This window comes from Indicator indicator, chromosome 36 (assembly GCF_027791375.1).
Source record: "Indicator indicator isolate 239-I01 chromosome 36, UM_Iind_1.1, whole genome shotgun sequence".
NCBI lineage: Eukaryota > Metazoa > Chordata > Aves > Piciformes > Indicatoridae > Indicator > Indicator indicator.
In genome coordinates this window covers 2146859-2170445 of record NC_072045.1, presented here as the reverse complement: position 1 = coordinate 2170445, position 23587 = coordinate 2146859, and the positions used below count along the sequence as shown (strand labels likewise).

At 59.6% G+C, this 23587-nt stretch overlaps 1 protein-coding gene across 1 annotated transcript; it reads right to left on the bottom strand.

The window, feature by feature from the left end:
• Window positions 1-485: 485 nt before the first annotated feature.
• MAST3 (microtubule associated serine/threonine kinase 3) lies at window positions 486-23352 on the bottom strand. Its single transcript, XM_054396052.1, has 29 exons — window positions 23140-23352; window positions 20506-20537; window positions 19038-19109; window positions 12852-12940; window positions 12549-12621; window positions 12355-12375; window positions 11107-11185; window positions 10450-10607; window positions 9210-9285; window positions 8652-8861; window positions 8471-8572; window positions 7820-7952; window positions 7280-7347; window positions 6827-6912; window positions 6489-6697; window positions 6017-6155; window positions 5664-5796; window positions 5388-5553; window positions 5007-5108; window positions 4104-4226; window positions 3722-3831; window positions 3473-3618; window positions 3060-3292; window positions 2758-2958; window positions 2445-2671; window positions 2210-2332; window positions 1946-2082; window positions 1592-1773; window positions 486-1501 (listed from the first exon to the last, which is right to left on the bottom strand). Exons 1-29 carry the CDS (start codon window positions 23350-23352, stop codon window positions 486-488), a joined length of 4659 nt encoding a protein of 1552 aa, XP_054252027.1.
• Between the last annotated feature and the right edge of the window lie 235 nt (window positions 23353-23587).

Sequence of the window (23587 nt, the reverse complement as noted above, 5' to 3'; positions counted from 1 at the left end):
CCCACCCTCCCGCCCCAGAGGTTCCTTGGGAGCTCTGGGGTGGCTTTAGTTAAAACTGAAGTTAACAGGAAGGGAAAAGTGAGTCGGTCTGTGAGAGCTTAGAAAATGGGGGAGACGCAGGGAAAAGTCTGGGGTTGCCCCCTCCCAGGCCAGGGCGACGCTCCTGCCCTACCTGCTTAGCTTATAAAAAGTAATAAATTAATTCAGGAATATTTGCATCGAATCCTCTCTGTACACAAAGGTTGGGGCCCTGCCGGGGAATCGCCGCCGCCGGAACAGCTCCCGCGTCTCTAGAAAAATAGGAGAATCTTCTGGGGAGTACAAAAATTCTGCAGGGAGAGGCGCAGTGCCGGGGCACAGCCAGCCCAAGGTCCAGAACGGCTCCAGGGATGTTCCTCTCGTGGATATGCCACGCGGGGTGGGGTTTGGAGAGGTGCTGCGATGCCGTAGGGAGCCTGGACCCGCCTCGGGTGCTGGCGCGGGGCTCAGGCGTGCCCGGCTCCGCTCCAGGTGCTGCCCCGGGGCGCTGGGAGCTGAGCACCCACCGGCTCCTGGCCCCGTGCTGCTGGCCCCCGCGCCAGTTGCTGGTAGCTGCTTGCTCTTTCCCCACAGTCCCGGTGCTGCCAGGAGCCACGGTCCCGCTGCTTGCCCCCAGAGATGCTGCCACTCGCCTGCTGAGCGTGGCCGATGGGGTAGGAGCCCTGGCATTCCCACTCGGCCACCGCCGGCTCCTGCTCGTCGCTCTCGGAGCCCTGCACCGCGATCTGCGGGACCTGGCTGGGCTTCGGCCGGGGCTCCGTGGAGCCGCCACGGAGAGCTGAACCCTGCCCGGCCTCGCTCTTGCCGCCGTCCTCGCCCCCCGGCGCCGGCTCCGGCTCGTCAAAACTCACTTCCTGAACCGCTTCTTGCTTCTTGAAGGAGTCTCGGCGCTCCGAGAGGTTCAAGCGCCGCATAACCACCACCTCCTGGTCCCGGTCGTGCCTCTCCCCAGGCCGGCAGCTGGCGGGGTGGTAACCGTGCTCCCCGGAGTACGCCAGCGCCTCGCCCACCCCGGTGGCCTCCCCGTCCATCCGAGGCATTTCCAGCCCCAGCTTGCGGCTGCCGGCACCGCTTTTCTTCTCCGCCAGGATGCTGACGATCTTCTCGGCTGACTGGACTCGCTTGAGCAGCGGCGAGCGAGGGCAGTCGGTGCTGCGGGGCCGGGAGCTCTGCCGCACGATGGTGGGAGGGGACAAGGTCTTGCCCTGGAAGGTATGGGGGACTTTGGGATACCCGGGGAGTGGGGATGGGGAGCGCTGGGGAGAAGGTGGGCGCTGGGTGGAGGAAGGGGTGCAGGCAAGAGGGGAGGGGGGAATGCTGCTGGTGGATTTACGACGTCCCACTTTGTAGCGTTGCCCACCCAGCTTGGGTGCCAGGCCATGCAGGGAGCTGGGGCGCACGTGGCCAGCAGGCGATGTTGGGGTGCTGGAGGAGGGTGAGGTGCTCTGTGGCGACACAGCATCTGCCACACAAAGAGAAAGAGGTCACAATGAGGGACACATAGCACCCCCACCGTGCCTGGAGCCAAGTCCCCCTGCTTGCCCATGGGTACCTGGGGGCAGGTCGGGAGCGGGGCTACGGCAGGGCGTGGGGGGACCTGGGGACAGGCTGTGTGTGGGGGACTCCGGGAGGCTTTCACTGGAGGACAGTGAGTGGTGGAGGCCCGAGGAGAAGCTGCGGCTGGTGTGCAGCACTGAGGACTGCTTTGAGATCTTCTTGAAAAGGGATTTTCTCCTGGAGGGGGACACAAAGGTGGCAGGGAAAGGAAGTCTCAGCTTCTCCTGAAAGCTGGTGACCCCTGAGGCTTCTGAGCTGGCACGGGCAGCACCAGACCCTGCTGGACCTCCCAGTATGGCAAAGCTGAAGCAAGGCCCTACCCCGGTCTGGCACCTTGGGTTGTACCCACCTGTCCTGGCCGTCCCTTTTCCTGCTCTTCTTACTCCTCCGTGCCATCCTCGTCTTGGAGCTGTTCTTCCGAGCAGGGCCAATTTTGATGGAGGTGTTCTCCAGGGCAGTGGTCCTCAGGGCTACTTTATTCCCACTCTGAGGGATGGAAAACAAATGGCTGCAGCATGCCAGATCTAAGCACCGGATCTGAACCCGGCAATGCCAGGGAATTGCTGGATGGATGCACCAGCGCTGGGTGAGCAGAGCTCTGCTGGCCACCTACCTTCAGCAGCAGCTCCACCACGTCCCTGTGCACCAAGCCCAGCACCGATTCACCGTTCACATGTGTGATGAGATCCCCTGCTCTCAGCCCTGCCTCCTGTGCCGGGCTCCCCTCTTCCACGCTCTGTAAGGGGAAACCCAAGAGTTTGCTGGGATAAAAGACTAAACTTCCTCCTGGGGTTTTCCCACTGGCACTCATGGTGCCCAGCGCTGCAGAGGGAGCCCAGCCCACGTACCCAGACCATGTGGTGGACGGTGTAGATGTCGCTGTCGCCCATGTAGACGCGGATGGCTCGCAGCGTGAAACCGAACTTCTTGCCTGAGCTGTGGATGATGATGGGGGGGCGCAGGCTGGCAATGGCTAGGGAGGAGTCTCGGCTTGGGGATGAGTCTCGGGAGGAGGGGTTGGATGAGAGAGAGTGGGGGGAGATGGGACTCATCAGGGCACCACCACCAAAGTCATCTGCAAGCAGGACAAAATCAGCTCAGCCTGGGAAGGTGCACAGTGGCTGCCCCCCCACAGGATAAACCCCACGGTACACAACAGACCTGAGGTGATGATGAGGGACAGGGCAGAGACGGAGGCGGATTTGGGGACGCGGCTGCCCAGTGCAGCTCTCTGCCTGTCGGGCAGCTCCTTCTGGCAGCTCAGCCGCCAGCTCCCACTCGGCTCCAGGCCCTGGGGGGTGGAGTTCTTGGTGCCAGTGCTGTTGCTCCGCAGCCGGATGCGGTTCAGGCTGACAAGATCGGCTGTGCAGAGGGGAGGAGGAAGAGTTTGGGTACATGAAGAAGCCATGCTGTGCTATATGCAGCCTGGGAGCACCCTGCCCTGGCACCCACAGCCTACGTACCAGATAACCCTGATGGCTTCACTGCATTGCCTGTCCCCACCTCAGGGTCTCCCAGCACAAACTTGGGTCTCTCTGGCTTGGAGAATGCCATGCAAGGGCTCTCATCCTCTGAGGAGAAGGCAAACTTGGGCATGGTGTCCAGGCTGTAGGTGCTGGGCAGCGCGGCAGGGCTGTGGCTTCGCTCATGCCGGGAGCTGTAGGGCGTGGAGCTGCAGGACGTCCAGGAGCGGAGCCTGCACAGGGAGAGGAGGAGGGCTCAGGACCACCACCACCAGGCTCAGAGGATGGCATTGAGCTGCTGCAGCATCCCTGGACACATCCTACCAATGTCTTGTCAAACCCTTGGAGTCCCCACAAGCCCTCGGTATCCCCACCAGCCCCCACCAGCCTTGCACCCCCCTCTCAGCACACACCGGGGCTCTGGACCCGCCAACCGGCTCCTGTCCTCGTCTCCCAAGTGCCTGTCCCACCGCTCCTCTTTGTCATCACAGTGGCTCCGGTCAGAGGAGGAGAGGCTGAGGCTGGAGTTGACTGCCAGGAACTCAGAGCTGCTGTACACCTGGCGGGGAGGAGGACATGAAGCAGAGCTTTGGGAATTCAGCCAGGACAGAGAAGCTTGGCACAGCCACACCAGCCCCTCCATCATGACAGGGCTGCAGCACCTTGCTGAAGCGATGAGAGCAGGAGGAGAACTGCCCAATCTCCACTGAGGACTCCTCATCATTGGTCTCCTCCTCCTCTGAGTCCAAGTGGCGATACCGCTCGGAGCGAGCTGCAGGCAAGAGGCAGAGCAGGCAGGGCCGTCACTCAGCTCTGGCATGCCCTGGCCTGCCTGCCCTGAGGCTCCAGTGCCAGCAGCACCCATGAGCAGCTGTTCTGCCCTTTCCCAAATCCCTGGGGAGTTTTGGGGTGATAAAGTGAGGGTTTGGGTAAAGCTGAGCAGCCTGGAAACAGGACTGCCTCTGTTTGGTGGCTGTGCAGGGACTGAGGGCACCCCAGAGAGGGAGAAGGGCTGGGCAGGGATGGGGAGCAGGGTGGCCTCACTGTCGAAGTAGCTGGTGTCGTCCTCCGACTCCAGCTGGGGGACGAACTCTGCCTTCTGCCGCAGCAGCCCGTTCCAGTCCAGGTGCAGGAAGAAGGAATGGTTCTTCACCTCGTGGGCACCTCCTGCCGGGCCCAGAGACCTGCGTCAGGCACCCAGGGTGCTCCTGCTGCCATCCTCAACAGCAGGCTCTGTCCTCCACGCAAAGCACGTCACAGAATCACTGATTCCAGGCTGCTTTGGGTTGAAGGGACCTTTAAGCTCCTCCAGTCCAACCCCCTGCAAGCAGCAGGGACAGCTGCAACCAGAGCAGGTTGCTCAGAGCCCCAAGCAATCTGACCTGCAATGGTGCCACAGACGGGCATCTCCCTCTCTGGGCAACCTAGGTGGTTCTTACCACCTTCAGTGTAAGAATTTCTCCCTTCTCTCCAGTCTTTGAGTTTCAAACCATCCCCCCTTGTCCTGTCACAACAGGCCCTGCTCAGAAGTCTGTCCTCAGCTTTCTTTAAGTCCTGAAAGGCCTCCAGAAGGTCTCTCTGGAGCCTTCGCTTCTCCAGGCTGAACATCCCCAACTTTCCCAGCCTGGTCTCCCAGAGGAGGGCTTCCAGCCCTCCCAGCATTGCTGTGGCCTCCTCTGGCCCCACTGCAACAGGTCCCTGTCTGTGCTAAGGACTCAGAAATGGACCAGCACTGCAGGACGGTCTCAGCAAAGCAGAGCAGAGGGCACAATCACCCCAAATGGCTTAACCCAGCATGGACCAGAGCCCTGCGCTGCCTTCCCAGGAGGAACTCCAAGCAGAGGACCTCCTCTGAGCATCCTCAGCGTGGCAGGACGCAGTCTGGTTTCAGCAAATGGCTTGATATGAACTGGGGTGCCAGGCTGCCCCGTGGGCACTGCCACGTACCAGTGCCCAGGCGCTCAAGGGGGCACTGCCGCAGCAGCCGTGTGATCAAGTCCTGGGCGTCAGTGGGAAGAGCTTCGTCCCCTTCTGGCCACATGATCTCATCTGTGAGGGAAAAGGAGGAGTTTGGGGTGGCTGAAAGTCTGCACACAGTGGGGGCTGTGATGATACAAGGTCACAAGAGAAGTCACATCTGGGCAAGAGGAAAATCCATGCAGGAGCCACAGCATCTGAAAGCCCTCCCAGGCTGGCAGTCAAGCTTGAGGAGCCCCTTGGCCACTCAGCCAAGCATGACAGGAAGGGAGGAGGTTCTCTGCTCGTTAAAGATGAGCCATGGCTGCTGGGAAGGGCAAACCCTGGAGCAAAGCTGCCAGAAGCACTCACCACTGATCACCTGCCCAAAGAGCTCCTCAGGGGTGTCTCCAAAGAAGGGGACGCAGCCCACCAGGAACTCATAGAGGATGATGCCCATGGCCCACCAGTCCACAGGCTTCCCGTAGCCCTGGATCAGGATGACCTCTGGGGCAATGTACTCTGGAGTGCCACACACCTACATGGGAAGCAGCAGCTGATACTTCTGCAGTGACCTCTGCAACAAGACCCAAGGCTGCCCTGGTCCCTGCTGATGGCAACTTGGCCAAGCAAAGCAGGTCCTCCTACCTGCTTGTCCATGAACTCCCGAGTGTCCTTCTCCATATGCCCTTCATAGAGGTTTGTGGTCATGTTCATCAGGCCAATCTTTGACAGACCAAAGTCTGTCAGCTTGATGTGTCCCATGGAGGTGATGAGCAAGCTGCAAGAGGACAGACACCCATAGTGCTGCTGTTTGCTTCTGGGGAGACCCCAGCCAAACCCCAGGATCTCTGCTCTTGGTGGACTGGCTATGAATCAGGTCTTTGGGCACCAAACCCCATGACCTCATCCTGCCTTGTCCTCTTGGCTTGGTGCAGTCCCTTTCCCTTCCCCATTCAGACCCAAGCCCACCCCTCCTCAGACCTGGACCCCGTCCTCACTTGTCAGGTTTGAGGTCCCTGTGCACGATGCCATAGTTGTGGAGGTACTCAAGTGCCAGCACGGTCTCGGCAAAGTACATCTTGGCCATGTCCACTGGCAGTGGCCCCATGTTCTTCAGCAATGTGGCACAGTCCCCTCCTGTGTGGACAGAGATCCTCTTGGCACATGGGCTCAGACAAAGCAGGAGGACAGTGGGCAGGACCACGCTGCCTCTCCTGCCAAGCAAGCTCTCAGCAAGAGCCTCCTTGGAGCAGTGTGGACCCCTGGGCATGGGCCACAAACCCTCTCCTAGATGACCATGGCCACTACTAGCATCAGGGTGAGGCTCAGGCTCACCAAAGCACTTCCTCATTCTGCCCTCTGCTCCCCAGAGCAAAGCAGGACAGAAGATGCTCAAGGGTGGTGTCCCTGATGCTCAGACACTGATCTCCCCTCCTCACTACACCATCTAGCCCTGGAGCTCCTCCTCACCTTCCACATACTCCATCACCATGCAGAGGTGTCGCTTCGTCTCAAAGGAGCAGAACATGCTGACCACAAAGGGGTTCTCTGCAAAGGTGAGGATGTCCCTCTCCACGAACACCTGCTGGATCTGGTTCCTCAGGATGAGGTTCTGCTTGTTGATTTTCTTCAGGGCGAAGCGCTGCCGTGTCTCCCGGTGTCTCACCAGGTACACAGCCCTAGGGGACAGCTGGACCTCAGACCTGTCCCTCCACCAGGGCCAACCATGCAGCACTGCAAGGCCCAGACAGGGAGAACTGTGGAGATGTTTACAGATGGAGACAAGTGCTAAGAAGTCCCCAGCTCACCCGTAAGCCCCATTGCTGATCAGCTTGATGGTCTCAAAGTCCCCTTCACAGGGCTTCCTCCGAGGAGCAGTGGCCAAAGGCTGGCTCTGAAGAAGACACAGAAGGCTTTTGGTGTTTCTCATGCTCTGATTCTCTGAGCATATGCAGGAATTCACCAAGCACCATCAGGTATCACCTCCAAGTGCTCCTTGCTGGCAGAGGACAACTCTCCCTGAGCCCTCTGCAGCCCCAACCCCCAAACCAGAAGGCCAAGATGCTCTGCATGCCAAGGTGCTCTGAGCTCTGTCCACTCAAGAAGCCATCTGAGGGACTGAGATTTTACACCTGAAGGAGTCACCCTTGGGGACAGCCCCAGTCACCCTGTGCCAGCCTAAGAGAACAGGGGAGCTGCCAAGAGCCTAGGTGGGGGTGAGGCAGGACAGAGCAGTGGGCAGCAGCGGGGACCACGCTCACCTCGCAGGCATCGTTGCTCTCTGGCGTAATGGTGTTCCCACTGTCAAAGTGATCCAGCTGGACCATTTCTGCAGAAGACAGGGATGGGTTTTACCTTCTTCATCCTCAGGCCCCACCAGAACAACCCCCAGCAGCCACTGGCCCTCCACATTGGGAGATCCTGTGGGGGTTTAGCCAGGGGCTCGGCTCCAGCTGTTGCATGGAGAAATTGAGGTCACAGGGCCCAGAGTTTCAGCGGCAGGGTGACCATTTATATAATTCTCTTTTTTTCCAGTCATTCCTGTGTTCCTGGTGGATTATGGTGCCCCCCCCAGCCCTGTGCCTTCCTATGGATTAAATGTTCTTGAGCTTAATCTGCTTTGCTGAACATGTTGGGAGCAATAATGAACGATGTGGGGCTGGCCTGCTGGGACCCACTCCATTGCACCAACTCAGCCCTGCTCATCCCCTTACCAGCTCCCAGCGTGCATTTGTGTGACCAAACCGGAAACCCACATCCTACTGCAGACCTTGGGGACACCAACCCAAGCAGTTCCCTACCCTCCAGTGGGTCCTTGACGAGCCCCAGCTGGCTGATGATGTACCGAGGAATGTCAGTCTTTATCCCCTGGCCAACCTTGGCATGGCCTTCTGCAGCTTCCAGGAGATGGTAAAACTCCTCTGGGTCAAACTCCTGGATGGCGAAAACCAAAAGCAGCTGAGGAGGAATATCTTACCATGTTCAACCTCTCCTCTAAGTCTTGCAGGTGACACCAGTAGTTGGGGACAGGTTCTGTAGGCTTCCAGGAGAAAGCTAAAAGCTCTGCTGCTGTTTCCATCCTCATTCCCCATCCCTCCCCATCTAAGGGATAAGGAAAAAACAAAGCCCTGTGAGCTCCTCCTTCCAGCTGCAGGGACCACAGCACAGAGCTTTAGAAATCCATCCCAACAGCAAAAAACAGTCCTGAGAGTGGAGGGGAAAGCTTGATAAGGTCACTGGGAAATCCAGCTGCTCCTCTCTGAGAAATGGTTTGGATGCTAGGAAAGGGTTTAAGTCCTTGCTGCAGCCTGGCCAGGGCGAGGAGCAGCAGCTCCCACGGTGACCATGCAAGGTGGCCAGAAGCTGCTTTGTCTTTCATGGTCAAAGTTTTGCTTCTTCTCTGGGCAGGGGCAGACCACAGAATACAGACCCCAGGAGCTGCTGTGCCTTACCAGGCACTCCAGCAGGCGAGCAGGACGGGAGATGATGATCAGCAGCTTCCTCACCAGCTGATCAATGAACTTCACCTCCTCGCTCTCAGAACGCTCCTGAGCCTGCCAGGGGTGACAGAAGCCAGGTGTCCACCAGGGGCTTCCTGAGGCAGCTCCAGGCAGGGGCCTACCCCATACTCACATCACGAAGCATCTTCTCAAGTTTCTCCTGCAGCTCCATGAAGTAACGAGAGGTGATGAGAGCTCCCTGGGACTTGGCCAGGCAGTCACGAGCCAGCTCAATGATCTGGTGGTGGATGAAGCCCAGCACCCCATCTGCCAGGGGCAGGGTACTGCTTGGAGAGAAGTTTGTGATGGTGTCCTGCAGACGCTCTTCCATTTGGGCTGTAGCCTGCGAGGCAGAGTGGATGGTGGTGCCCAGGAACATGTGCCCCAATGTGCTGGGTTTGGCCAGCCCTGACCTCATGCTACCAGCTCCCACAACTCCAATATCCACATGCATATCCTGGCCCCACATTCCAACAGGCTGGAAAAGCTCCACCTAAATCTCCAGAGCCTTCTGCCTGCATGTGTGCTGATGCAGACCCACAGAGCTCTGCCTCCACAGTTCATGATCACACCTCCAGCGTCCTCAACACCCTCTGGTATCTACTCATGCATTCTGTGTTCCAGCACAGAGAAGAGGCTGTTCTGGAGAAGGTACAGTCAGGATGCTCATCCCCCCAGTGCCAGCAGTTACCTTGGGGAACCTCTCCTTGTAGACATGGTTCATCATCACCACCTCATTGTCAAATGTTCCACTGGTCCGTCCGGGGCTGCAGAAGGAGGAACCAGCTGCGTGATGGGGTCCAAGCCCTGCCACCCATGGCTTGGACGTCTCTGCTGCCTCTGGAGAACATTTGTCCCATGTTCTTAACTCTAGATCCCAAGCAGTTAATGCTTATCTGAGCAGAGCCCTCAGCCTTGGGCCAGCACTTCCAGGAGCATCTCTCTCACCAGGGAAGCTCATGAGAAACTTGTGGCCCTGGGACATAATCCAGGGAAGATTAACCTCCCACAGACCCAGGTCTCCAAACTCAAGCCCTTTGGAAGTCCAGAGGTTGGTGGATCAACTTGGCTTTGGAGAGAGAGCTCATCCATTCCTTCCTCTGCATCCCACAGTTCCCATTGCAGCTCATCAGCAAAAAAACAACACCAGGACGCTCCCTGAACAAGGCTCCTCTCTTACCCTCACCCACCACTGTCTCTCCCAGGCCCCTACCTGGTGATTCTGTTACACAAAGTAAGTCTCAGAAGCAGTAACTCATTAACCACTAAATAATTAAATAACTGATTAAAACCAGACCCGAGCTGCTCGTGGCCAGCCCCAGTGCAGCCTTTGCTGTGCCCACTGCAGAGCTGGTATCTCCTTGGTGAAAACCTTCCCACGTACAAACCCCTTCAGATAATTAATCTGATTTTAACAAAACTTTGCTGGCAAAACGTAGGCTACAGCTCTGTCTCCATGGAAAGGGGGTTGGGGGCTTTTTCAGTGGGGGAAAAGGATTTACCCAGAGCCTCAGCATGGAGCGGTTGGAAGGGACCTCTGGAGCTCACCCAGTCCAACCCCCCTGCCAAAGCAGGGTACCCACAGCAGCTTGCCCAGGAGCACAATGGCCATGGGGGGTTGAAAGCTCTCCAGAGAAGGAGGCTCCACAACCTCTCTGGGCAGCCTGCTGCAGGGCTCCAGCAGCTTCCCAGGAAGGAGAAGCTCACAGCCCCATGGTTCCAGGGATGAGGCTTCTACAGCCTCAAGCCACAGTTCCTCCTCATTCCTAGAAGAGAAAAAGCCTTATGGAGGTGAACACCTTGGGGTGAGCCTAGCAGGACCAGCACATCCCAGGAGCAGCTCTGGAGGGGGCAGAGGATGCCCTGGATGTGCCAGCATTGGGTGCACCATCCTGACAGCACTGTCGGCACCCCTGGCGGCAGTGCTGTACCTGAGGCTGCGGGACCGCGGGCGCAGGCAGGGCGAGTGCCGACCCTCCTCGTCCGTGACGCTCTCTGAGCTGCGGAAGTGCTTAGAAAGGAAGTGCAGCTCATCGGGGGTGGGCTGGTACGGCAGCTGGTGCAGGCGCTCTTGGGAGGATGAAGATGACTGGAAGGAAGGACAGATGCGGGAGCATCAGGAGACAGACCCTTGCTTTCAGGCAGTGGGGTGGAAACCAGCAGTCCCGCAAGGAAAATATTCTTGGAGGCTGGGAACGTGGATGGGCAGCAGGCTCTGTGCTCGGTAGTGTGGCATATGGGTGGCAAGGCCAGGCCGGGGCAGTCTGTGCTGCCCAGTCCCACTCCAGATGCCGCCAGTTCTCCCACTAAATCCAGCCCTATCCCTTCTGCTTGCAGCATCCCAAGTGGCTCCTGCCTGGCCATTGCCCTGCAAGGCTGGGATGTGCCCTGTGCAGGGACACTGGAATGCCCAGGGATGCTGGAAGCCATCAGCACTCCTGGGAAGCAGGATGCAGCTGAACCTCATAGTCCTCAAGGAACAGAGAGGCTGCCCAGGACCCAGCACCGTGGAGTTGGGGAGACATTTAATCAAAACCCAAGGATTTTGGGGTTTTACCCTCCTGCTGCCATGAGAAAGCAAATGTTACTGATACCGTGGAGCTGGGGGTGTTAGTCCCATAGCCAGAGGAGGGTAACGAAGCCAGTGACCACCTTCTGCCATCAGCCCTGTGGGCACAAAGTTCCTGGTCACAGGGGGAACAAACCAGCAGCCCAATGCAAATCAGCAACCTCAGCACCAGCTGGCAGGGGGATGGTGTAAGTTTGCTCTGAATAAGGAACCCTGCAACCTCTTTTCAGAATGGGCTGAAATCAGGTGAAGGAAGAGAGGTCTGCAAGTGAGGAGAAGCTGTTCTGTAACCCCAACCTGCAGGCATCCTTGGGGACAATGACAGTGAGCCAGGTCCCTGTGAAAGGACAATGCTGGGGCTTGGTCGGGTGGTGAATCTGTTTCAGATGGAAAAAAAAAAAACTCAAACTATGAAAAATCTGAGTTTTAATTGGAGCCAAATGCAGCCTGCTGGGCCTTTGTTTAACGGGAACTGGGGATTCCTAAAGCCCCATCCCGAGACGGCAGGCGCCGCGGAGCAGAGCCTGGCAATAAACAGGAAGGCAACTGCTCAGCCGCTGGAGAATGCTTCCTCCTGGAGAGGTTTCCTAATGGATGTGGCAATGTTCACATCAGGACAAAGCCCTTAACCTCCTGTTGCCGTTTCCCGGGTCAAGGACATGGGAGCTGGCAGGGCACCAGATCCAGCACCAGCACCACCGCATCCTTGCCGCCCACAGGCTCACACCCCCCCAGCTTTACGACTTGGCTTTTGCTATTACAGCCTGAACCCCACAGGGAGCCTCCAGCTTTTTTCCATGTGCCAATTGATGGGTTCAAATCGGCCACCCACCCCCGTGTGCATAATTAATTAATTAGTTAAACAGGATTTTGGCGTGGGCTGAGGAGGGGATGCAGCAAGATCTGCCTCTGTGGGAGCCCAGCCCAGCATCCGTCCCAAGTAATCTGCCAAGCATCTGCTGGGAGCGCTCAGAGCAGGGCTGAGCTGGGGCTGAGCTGGGGCCTGGGGCTGGTGATGGCAATGACGCTGTTTCTGCTCCTGGAGCTGCCAGGAGCTTGCTCCTAGAGCAAAATGCAACCCCATGAATGCTGCAGGCTTGGGGCAGAGTGGTTGGAAAGGTGTCTGGCAGAAAGGGACCTGGAGGTGCTGAGTGACAAGCAGCCGAAGATGAGCCAGCAGTGCTCAGGTGGCACAAAAAGGAACAAGCCCCCATGCAGAGCAGACATCTCCCTGAGATGCAAACCCCAGCCCATCCCTGGTACTCACCTGTCAGTCCGAGGAGCATGGCTGGAGTGGTGGGACACACCAATGGGAGTAGAGCAAACACCACCAGACCCAAAATCAGGGAGGAAAAAAAAGCACAAAAAATTAAACTAAACCGCTGGAGCCTAACAGAATTGTCCCAGGTGGTGACTTGCAATCACTGGGGGCTGGAAATGGGCTGGGGGATGGTAGCTCACCTGCGAGCGAAGGGGAAGTTGATGGAGGCGCTGGCAGAGAAGTTGCGTGGACTGTCCAAGGGGCTGCTCCCTGCTGTGGGGAGAAGGGGGAAGGGTCACCCTGATGCCCTTCCCAGCATGATGCCCAGGGTGCCAGGGGCAGCTCCTTCAGAGGAAAGGAGACTAAATCACTCCCCGAGCTATTCCCTCCTGGGAAAGAGCAACCCCTGCTGCTGGCATGGCATTGCAGGAGCAGAGGGGTTACCTTCCAAACCTTCAGAGAATTTGGGGAGATGCCCAGCAGTGCCCTGGCACACTCCTTACCTGTTGGCACGGAGAGTGGGGAGAGAGGCCGTGAGAGGGTTGGAGAGGGGGTCCCCACCACTAAGCTCTTCCTATTGCTGCTTCGGCAACTGGGAAGAGAAAGAAGGAATTAATTTGGGGAAGCAAAGGATGGGCAGGGCTGGGCAGCCCGGGGCACAGACAGGGCTGCTCATATGTGATGCCCTGTCCCAGGACACATGACTGCCATCACCCACTGATTATGGATCTCCTGCCAGGGGCAGGATCCAGCCCTGGTTCAATGCTTCCAGAGAGGGCCCAGCCTCAGGGTTATTTTTAATGAGGAACCCTCTGGTCCAGGTCCCACTTCTAGTTTTGGCTGGCTGGGGGGACAGAGGCAGGCAGACCCTGGGCAGTGGGCCCAGGGCAGGAATAGAAAAAGAGAAGTAAAAGGAAGAAGTGATGGAAATGCCAAGCAGCTCGAGGCCACAACCTGACCTGCTCCATCATGTGGAAGTGTTCCCAGTTCCTATAAGCCTCCTATGCTGGGCAGCCCCTGTGCCATACAGGGAGGACAGTTGGTCCCCAGGCCCCATGTCACTACACAACACTGTCCAGCTGTCCGAGCCCCATGGAGAAACTCTACTGCTGTCACCAAGCCTGCAGCACCTCCAGCCCCTCTGCTCTGCCCATGCTTGGCACCAGTGCAATGTCCTGGCAGAGACCTGGCTTGATTGTGCCCCTGCAGGCAGCAGGAGGGACACTCATGCCCCAGCAGCAGGTAAAAAGCAGCACCATGTGCAGGTCCACACCGATGGCACCAGCACCCTGACACTCCCAACACAATTCCCATCCCAGCGCCACACTCCAGCATCCCACAGAGCTCCTCAGGAACACCCGAGAGGCCATGCTTGCAAGTGCCAAGTCTCTGTATCTCTATCTCCACACCACCATCTCTGGAGATCACAGAGTTCTCTTCCAACCCTTCTCCATTCCCAAGCCCAAGGCTGCCGCCATCCAGCCTCAAAAGCCCTCCTGCCTGCAGGGCTGCTGCAGCCCACTCCCATTTGCAGCCCATTTCAACCCTCTGTGGGACCCAGCAGGCTCATTAACTGCTATCAGCCTGCCAAGGGGGAACCGCAGATATCCACAGCACTGAGCAGAAGGTCAAGCATGAGGACAGCCTTCCCCTTCCTCCATCTGCCCTTCCTCAAGCTGCAAAGGCAGCACTGAACTTTTTCATCAGGCTGGGAACAGGAACTCTCATGGATGCCAGGAATCAAAGGGCATCGTTGAACGTCATGTCACAGCCAGAATCAGCCCTGAAAACAGCGAGGATGGACCCAGGCTCCACAAGAGTGGTCAGAGCTCCCCCACACAGCAACAGAGCTGAGCTACAATGCCAGGGAGGGGCAGAAACCTTCCCCCACAACGAGTCAGCCCTTCCCAGCCCTGCCTGGCCCCTTTGTTTGCTTTTAAGCACCCACAGCTGCAGTCAGAGCCCAGCACCCACGCCCCGGGCAGGAGCAAACCACAACCTGTTGCCACCTCAGGCATGAGGGGAAGCCGAGGCCGCGGCAGCAAAGGCAGCAGTAGGAGGGCTGCAGCAGGAGGGCTGCAGCGAGCAGACAGCTCTGGAGCTGCTCAGGGATTCTGCGATGCTCTGCTGGGTCCTGCCGTGGGGCCTGGGGTGCCTGTGCCTCATGCATGGGGGTCAGGGTCACCCCGGGGGCTTGCTGCTTCTCACTCGGTTTGGAAGTGAACAAACCCTCTGAGGAGGCAGTTCCAGTAAGGGTGACACAGAGGGAGGCCAAAGCTTCCTGTTTCCGTGCACTCCACCCTCAGCACTGCAACCATCTTGCGCTGTTCAACCTCCCTTCTCCCACTGCCTCAGCTGCAGCTGGTTCCCATCCTTCCCAGCACACAAAGCTCAGGCTAGAAAGTAGCCTGTGGGGTAGAGCTGAGCTGCCAGGGTCTGAAGACAGGAGTGAGGGCTGCTGCCCTCTCTGCCTCCATCACCAACTGTGCGTTTGGTACCAAACATGGAGTGGAAAATCACCGTCAGCGTCTCCTCCTGCACTGCTCAGGCTGAGGCTGCCTCAGCCTTGCTGTCCAGCACTGATTTCAAAGGATGTGAAAAGTGTGTGCCAGCTGCTGTGACCCAAAGCTGGGAGCAAGAGATTGTGTCACCCACCCCGAGCCTGCCTGCAAGGAGGAACTGGCATCAGCACACAGCCTTGGCACAGTATGGTCAGGATGCCCACAGGAAGGAGATGGAGCAAAACCCAGTAGTTCCCGCAGGCTGCCTCCCCCTCGGAGCTGTGGGAAGGGCAAGATGCAGCCACACAGCACGACACTGATATCTCCAACTGGCAAATGGCTCCACTGGGATCTGGGCAAACGGTGCTGGGTGGCAAGGAGCTAGCACCAACACCGAGGGTCACACCCATCCACAGGCAAGGTCAACCCCACGGAGTGCACATGCAGGATTTGACCCCTAAAACACCCCAGGGTGGTAGAGCAGCATCTGCCAGATGGCAGCAGAGGTGGACATGAGGTGTAAAGAAGGTGTTTTGGGGCACAGTGGGTGTAGGGTGGTGGGAACAAGGTAGCTGCCAGGGCAGGGACAGGCTCAAAGAGCAAGGAGGGGGCTCTGCTCCTGGCTGTGTGATTCACAGCCAGGACTCCTGGCTTCCTTCTTCACGTGGCTACAGACCACATTTTTCCTTCACTCCCCCCCCCAACAGGCTCACAACACAGTAAGGATGCTTGAGGAAGTGCCTCAAGGCACAGGCTGGAAAAATTGGTTTCCTTTGTGTTTAACATCAAAGTTTCTCCATGACATTTCTCCTCCATGACTTGTGACAGACTGAACTCAGGGGATGGAAAGTGGGATGGGGGAAGCTGGGGATCAGAATCTGGATAGTGAAATGCAACACACTGCCTGGCACACACCATGTACAACCCCTCCGCATCGTCACAACTCCACCAAGCACCCAGCATGGCTCTGCAGAGCTGCTCCAGCCCCTCACCCCAACCCAGCCCCAGGCCTGGCACTGTGGATGCTCTGATTAGCCCTCCCTGGAGTGCTGAGCAGGGCGCTGGGCACCTCCCAAGAGCAAAATCCCAAATCCCGGCAGGGAATCGCAGGGCAACAATTTAGATATGGACTTATTTATTTTTTTGCACTGCAAGAAAACAGCCTAAAGCCTACCCCCCACCCTGGGATGCACCCCTGCACCTCCCCTTGATGCAGGTCCCCATCAGCAGGTAGGGAAAGGTACCTGTGCCAGCTGCTGGCAGGCTCCGCTGCGGCGTGTGAGGAATGAAGACCCACAGGCTGCATCCACACAGGACAGCTTTGTGCCACCCGAGCAGCAGCTGTCTTGCCCTCTGCCAGCCATCTCAGCATCCCCCCAGGGGAAATTAGGATCCCTCAAACCTCTTAATCCCAGTAAATAACATCATATGCTTCCTGCCCACTGTAAATAGGTCAGGGCAGCTCTCACCGTGGGTTCCAGGAATGCCAACGAGAGAAGAACAAATCCTCTGCCCCTCACGGGAATTACAAACTCATCATGGGGACAGATGCCTGCCTAGATCATCTCTGCATTACACATCCCTCCCAGGCCCCCTGCCCAGGTTGGAAAACCCCGTCCAGTGGCTTTCCTCACTCACTCAGGGGCCCCATCTCCATGGTTCCCACAGCTCAGGTGAAGCAGGAGGCTGGCAGGGGCAGGATTGGTGCCAGATGATTCATCTGCCAAGCAACTGCGTCGCTTGGTGCCAACCCACGGCCACGTCCCGAGGGCATCACAATGAGAATCTCTCCCCTCTGCCTCCACACTGGCAACACCTTCTGTGGTGAAGGGTTCGTGCCAGGGCCAGCTACAGCAGCCCACATCTGCTGCTCCATCTCTGAATGGAAATGCCAGGTGCCAGCACCCACAACTGGGAGGGGTGCTCAGAGGGCACTCACGGCACTTTTCCCAGAGCAGCACTGCCTGTCACCCTCCCCGGGGACACCTTCCTGCCTGGCTCAAGCCTGGAGGCTTGCGGCAGCCCCCCTAGCACTCCATTACACAGCGGCGCCCAACACTGCCCCAGCTCTGCTCCCTGGCACCTTCGGGGCTCTGAGGATGCATCCTCAGGGCACAGCACCCCCAAAAAGAGGCATCTTTGGTGCACACCTCCCCCTACACCACACCCAGCGCCCCCCCCCGACAGCTCAGTGTGCGCGTCCCCAGTACAGAGACACTTCCCCCCAACCCCCGCACGCCGGCGCACAGCCCCCCCCAGTCCACACACCCCAGCGCACAGCTCCCCCCAACCCCCGCGCCCCGCTGCGCGGTCCTTCCCCAGCCCGCCCCCGGTACCTCTTGGAGCGCTGGAGCAGGGCGCCGGCGGCCCGCTGGCTCCGGTAACCGGGCAGGGCTCCCCAGCAGCTCGGGTCCGACATCCCGGGGCGGTTCGGACCCACGTGGGGCCCGACCGCATGCACCGGCACGGCCTGAGAGACGCTACCGGGGCCGCGAGGGAGCTGGGGCTGGGTCCGGGGCTGGGTCCGGGCTCCCGCCACCGCCTCCCGCTGCCGCCGCCCGCCCCTTCCCGCCCGGCGGCGCCGGGGTTGCCATGGAGACAGGCAGCGCCCGAAATGGGCCCGGGGTTTCCATGGAGACAGGGGGAGCACCCCCAAAGGGAACGGGGGATGAGGCTGTCGCAGAAAAGAGGCAGCACCCCGAAATGGGACCTGGGGTTACTGTTGGGTCAGGGCAGCACCCCAAAAGGGGGTAAGGGTTAGCACAGAGACAGGGCAGCACCCCAAAAAGAAGTCAGGTTTGCCATACGGATGGGCAGCACCCCAAAATGGAGGCTTGAGGTTACCACAGAGATGGGCCAGCACCCCAAAATGGGGTCAGCGTTACCATGGAGATGCAGCATCTGCTGATGATGCGTAAAAGGAGCACAAATCCCCTCTCTAAGTCAGCAGGGGCAGCCCCAAAGCCTGGGAGTCCTTCAGGGGGAGGACACCTCTAGCAGCACCCTGCTGCCTACAGGACACTGTTCTTGGAGGGCATCTGCCTGGCAGTGCCCCAACAAATGTCCCACAACCTCCCTCCCATACGGGATTTCACCAGGCAGATCCCAAACAAAGAGCAGTGGCACCAATCCTCCTCCCTGCTGGTGACAAACCCCCCCCGTGGCAGCCAGCTGGTGCCACAGCCTGAAATCCTGACACAGGTGGTTTGGGCATGGTGAAAGGCCAGCACCAAACCTGGCAGCATTGTGCTTTCCCTCATCTGCCCAGCAACCAGGAGACACCACCACATGGAAACATCCAGAGGTATTGCTACATTCTTCATCCTCATCTCCATCCTCATCCTCACCATGATCATCTCCAAAACACCATCCTCAAGGCCTTGGCTAAGTGACCCCCTGGCCATGCTTATTTTGCCAGGTGCCACAGTTGCTGCGGGCAAGAGAAGGCCAAACAGGGCTGGCAGAGGGGAGCAGGGACCCCTGTGTGCAGGCAGCATCCTGCCTCCTGCCTGTCCCTGCCTGCCACAAATGGTGCTGTGCAGCAACAGAGCTCCTGCCAGTTCCTTCTCATCCAGTGCCAATCCTAGCAGACAGGTGGAGGTCCCCAGCGTCACCCATGAGTGTCAGGCAGGTACCATGAGGCACAGGGCCCAGGTGTGACTGCCAGGTGTCGGTACACCCACGCTGCACCTTGTCCCCAGGGCAAAGAGCAGCCAGCACACAACAGGGCCCAGCCACTCACTTCTGTGGCATTTGGCAGGGGGCACCCACCCTTAGAGCAGCCCCCACCTCCCCTTGCCCCATGGCAGAGCAGAAAAGGTGACAGTGGAGGTTTCCTGGGTGAGATGAAGGCACCACTGCCATTGCCACCTTGCTCCCTTCATGGGGCCCTGCCCTGGCTTGATTTTGAGGTGACCCCCCCCCTCAAAACAAGGATGCTTGGAGCCTGAACACCAGCACCTGTGGGGGCATTCCCAGTATGAACCAGCTGGCAGCCCACTGGCATAGCCAGGCCACTTTCAGGGTGCACAGGGCTGGGGACAGACCCTGGTTATGCCACCCCACGTGTCCTGCAGACATTCTTGGTTGGGGGGGATCTATCTCATTGCTGCCATCTCTACTATTGTTCCCTTCTTCCACAAAGCTGGTGGCTGTGGTGCCCGAGGAGGGGTTTCAGGGGTGTCTTACCTCCAGGGGTGCAGGGTTAGTAAGGGGCTGCAGGGGCTCAGCAGTGTTGGGCTCTGGCTGCTCGGGGGCAAGCTGCAAGGAGAGATGTGCCAGGGTAGTGTCACCGGTGGGCCAGCGGGCACCCCAGTGGCACAGACCTCTCTGGCTGGGCTGGGGGGGGGTGGGGTGTCCAGAGGCGGCCAGGGGCTAAAAGCAGAATGGGGACAGGAGATCAGAATGGGGCAGGGAGATGGGAGTGAGGCAGAGCTGGAGGATGAGCACAGGGGACATCAGGGACGGTGAAGGGTCTAAGGCTGGGTCTAGGTCTGCCGCGGGGGGGTCACCGGGCGAGGGTCTGCGCTGTGGATGAGGGAAGGAAGGCTGGGACCTGTGTCCCCAGGGTGAGGGGATGGACTGGGATAGGGATGGATTTGGATGGGAATACTCTGGGCTGGGGGTGCAGCGGGACGGGGATGCTCCCGTGCCCCATTGCCCACCCTCGGGGCCGCTACCGGCGTTCCCCATCCCCGTTCCGACTCACTCCAAGGTCAGCGAGGGGATCTTCAGCCTGTCCCGCCGAGATTTCATCCCGCCTCTGCCGCCGCCCCGCTCCGCTCCCCGCGTCGCAGCCACCGCCCCGGCTGCCCCCGCGCTGGGCGGCTCCGCCGGCGGCGGCCCCGGGGCTCCCCGCTTGGCCCGCCGGCCCCGGCCCCGCCCCTGCGGCTCGGCACGGTGCGGCTCGGCACGGTACGGCACGGCACGGCTACTCCCGGTGCACCCGACCCAACCCGGCTCGGTTCAGCGGCAGCCCTGATCCGTAACGCGCCCAGGATGTGCTGGGGTGATGCCGCTGCTGAGACATCGCAGCTCCAGCACAGCCCCAGTACAGCCCCAGTATGACGCCAGCACAGCCCTAACACAGCCCCAGTATGGCTCCAGTGCATCCTTGTCGCAGCCCCAGTACAGATCCAGTGCTCCTCCAGTGCATCCCTAATACAGATCCAGTATAGCCCCAGTATGGCTCCAGTACAGCGCCAGCATTGCCACAAGGTCCCTCCCAGCACAGCTCCTTCATGCCCCAGCACAAGCCTCAGGACTCACCAACGGCTCCAGCCCAGTGATCCCCCGAGATACTTTTACAACAGCCCCAGTGCACCCAACAACACACAGCCCCCACGGGAGCTTTACAACAGCCTCCTGCCACAGCCTAGTACAGCCCAGTACCACTTAGAGTACCTCAGCACACCCCAGTGCACCCCAATACACCTGCAGCAGAACACTCCTCACCCCAATACATCCCAGTACCCCCAGCACGCATACAATCAGGTTCCTCCAGGATCAGAGACCATGGCGACGCCACCCTCTCACAACAAGCCCTAGCACCATGTGACACCCATCCTTGCTGCCCCCTGCGATGCCAGTGCCACGTCCCCAGGCATGTCCCTCCCAGTGCCACCCCACTCCCCGGTGGCCCAGCACAGGCACTTACGCTCGTCCTCGCCGTGGCAGGCTCAGCTCCTTCTGCAATGAAAAAAATGAGAATCAGGGTCAGAGCCTGGTGCCAGGCATTGAGGGGTGCCCACTCATGGGACACCCCCACGACCTCCTGCCAGCCACCACTATGGCCCCCAGCACCTGGCTGGCACTGCAGGATCAGTTTTGCCTTGCGTGCCCCAGTTCTAAGGGTGATGAATCCCCTGTCTGGCTTCAGCGCAAGGACACATCTTCCACAGTTCCCAGGGCTGGTGGCATCATGGCCAGGCCCAGGAGCGTGGTCACGAGTGTGGTGGAGTAGGAGCAGCACCCAGGTGCCTGGCTGGAGCATGGCATGGTGGTGGCTGCACCTTGTCCCGAACCCTGTCCCCCCAGGCCTGGCTGCAGGCAGCAGCTAGCAGTGCCTGCACTCCTTGATTTTTTCATCTGTTGGGAATATTTCTTCCAAGACCTGTTTGCTCCAGGTAGTGCAACAGGGCAAAGGGCACCTGTGTGGGCAGGAACCCTGGCCTATACCATCCTCCCAGCATGGTGGGATCCATCACAACCCCGGTGCCCACCCATGTGCCACCAGATGTGCCACAGAGAGTGGCACAAATCTCACCAGCCACTGCAAGGGGCATGGTGTGAAAGGACTGGCATGTGCCATGGCACACTGTGGGATGCTGGCACATGTGGTGGTTAATGCCACATCATCACCTTGATCCTGTGCCCGCCGCCAGTGCCTGCCATGCCAATACCCCTAAGCCTCTTAGCCACATTCTTGGCACGGGCAGGGAGGTCCCGGCAGGGAGGGGGTGTTGTCACCCATCTGGATGCATGCAGCAGCTCCCATTGTACCCCACCCCGGGTTGCCTGTGCCCCATCTTGCTGCCCACGCCACGCAGCCCCTGCGGAAATCCCGGCACTGGGGTGTGCTGCCACGCAGTGATGCAGCAGCATTGCCATGGCAACCGATGACATCATGCCTTGGCACACAGGGACTTGGGCAGCCCCAGGGCCCACTGCTCTGTGTCTGCCCTGAGGTGGCGTGGGTGCTGGCACGGGGTGGGATGAGTACTGGCAGTGGGTGCCTGGGGTGGGGGTGGGTGTCCCAGTGCACCCAGCAGCACTGGGTGACCCTAGGGCTTTGCTGGGAAAGGGGCTGCAGGGTCCCCACATGCAGCAGGAGACCCCCAGCACTCTGACCCAGCTCTGCTGTCACCCAGATCAGATCCCCACCAGCAACAAGGGCTGTGCCACCAGCTGCTGAGCAGAGGCAGCAGCTAGTTTCATTGGTCAGCCATATGCAGCTGGGACAGAGGGACAGAAGGTCAGAGCCTTTGTGCCCCATGCTCCTCCCCACCCCACTGCACAGACCTCCCCATCCATGGGTGCAAGGATACAAAGCAGCCCTATGGCACCCAGCACCCATCGTTGCCAGGGGCTCTCCAGCCATGTTCCATCCACAGGGACATGCATGGGATAGCATCACTGGACCAGGACCCATGGGGTACCCCATGTCCCCATCCACCACAAGGCATCTCCTGTCAGCAGGTCCTGGTGGGACCTGGGATATGATCAGGAATGGTATTTGGGATGGCATCAAAAACAGCATCAGGAATGGCATTGAGAATGGGATTGGGGATGGCATTAAGGATGGAGACTGCTGCTCAGCACTTTGGGATTTGCTCCCTGCTGAGTCCCTTCTCATCGCTCCTGCCATGGGGATGTGGGCACAGCCAGGGCCCCACGGCTTCACTCTCCCCAGGGACTGCCAGCAGTGACACCCATGGCCAAGAGCCCCAAATCCCATGGCCATGGCCCCATCCACCCAGAACCCAGGGGAAGCGGCTCCCACCCAAGGCTCCTTCCTGGGCTGAGCGTGTGATGGAGCACAACTGCCCCGCGGAGATGCCAGCTCAGATGAAAGCAGCCTGGTGCCATCCTCCAACTGCCCCGACAGCTCTGGCCGGCCCCGATTAGTGCCACTGCCTTCTGCCAGCGGGCACGGGGCGGGGGGAAGATCACACGGAAAATCGGAGCCTGGGTAGGGGACTGCGGCTTTCACCCCACGGGGGCTGGGGCTCCTGTGGGCAGCGGGTGCAGGACAGGCAGGGAGGGTGGGGGCTCCTTGGCAGGAGCAGGAATGAAAGCGACGGAGGGGGGGTTGGCTGTTTCGAGGGGGCAACGTGGTGCTGGCACAGTGGTTTGTCACGGACTGGTCTGGAGGCACCACGGTGCTGTCGTGGGGCACCCCTTGTACTCTACCCTGCTCTTGGCACTGGGTGCCACACTTCACCCTCACCTCTGGCACACAGCACCCTGAGCACCCAACTCCTACAAGCAGCACCCACCTCCTGCGCACCCACAGCACTCACAGCACCCACCTCCTGCACCCCCCTCCCACTTACAGCACCACCTCTTGCGCCCCGTCCCCAGGACACCCACCCCTCACCCTCAGCACCTACCTCTCGCCCACAGCCCCCTGCCCCCGCAGCACCACCACAGCACCACCTCCCCCCGGGCTCACCGGGGCTCGGCTCCCCGCGCCGCCGCCGGTGCCTCGCTCTCCGTACCCGGTTCTCAGTGCTCACCTGGAGGCCCCGCCGCCTCAAGATGCTGGATTCGTCCATCCCGCCGCGCCCACCTCCTCTTCCCGCCGATCCCCGTGCTCCCGGTGCTCCTGGTGCTCCCGGTGCTCCCGCCCCGCCGCCTCCCGCCGCTCCCGGCGCGCCGCCCAGCGGCCCCGCCGCGTCACCACGGGACGTGCATCGACAGCGGTTCGGGGCTGGTACGGCACGGCAAGGGGCTGGCACAGCTTTCCTTGAATGGTACAGCCTAGCGCATCAGGGGCTGGCATGGCAGAGCGTGGCAAGGAGCTGGCACAGTCTAGCTGGTTCAGTACAGCCCTGCATAGCAGGGCCTAGCATGGCATAGCGTGAGGTTGGCACAGGGATGGTAGAGTTTTCCTGGCCTGGTACAGCTCAGCATATCGGGGCTGGTATTGCATGGCACAGCAAGGGACTGGCACAGAGCTGGCAGTCTGCCTGGCTCAGTACAGCCCAGCATGACAGTCCTCTATGGCACAATATGGG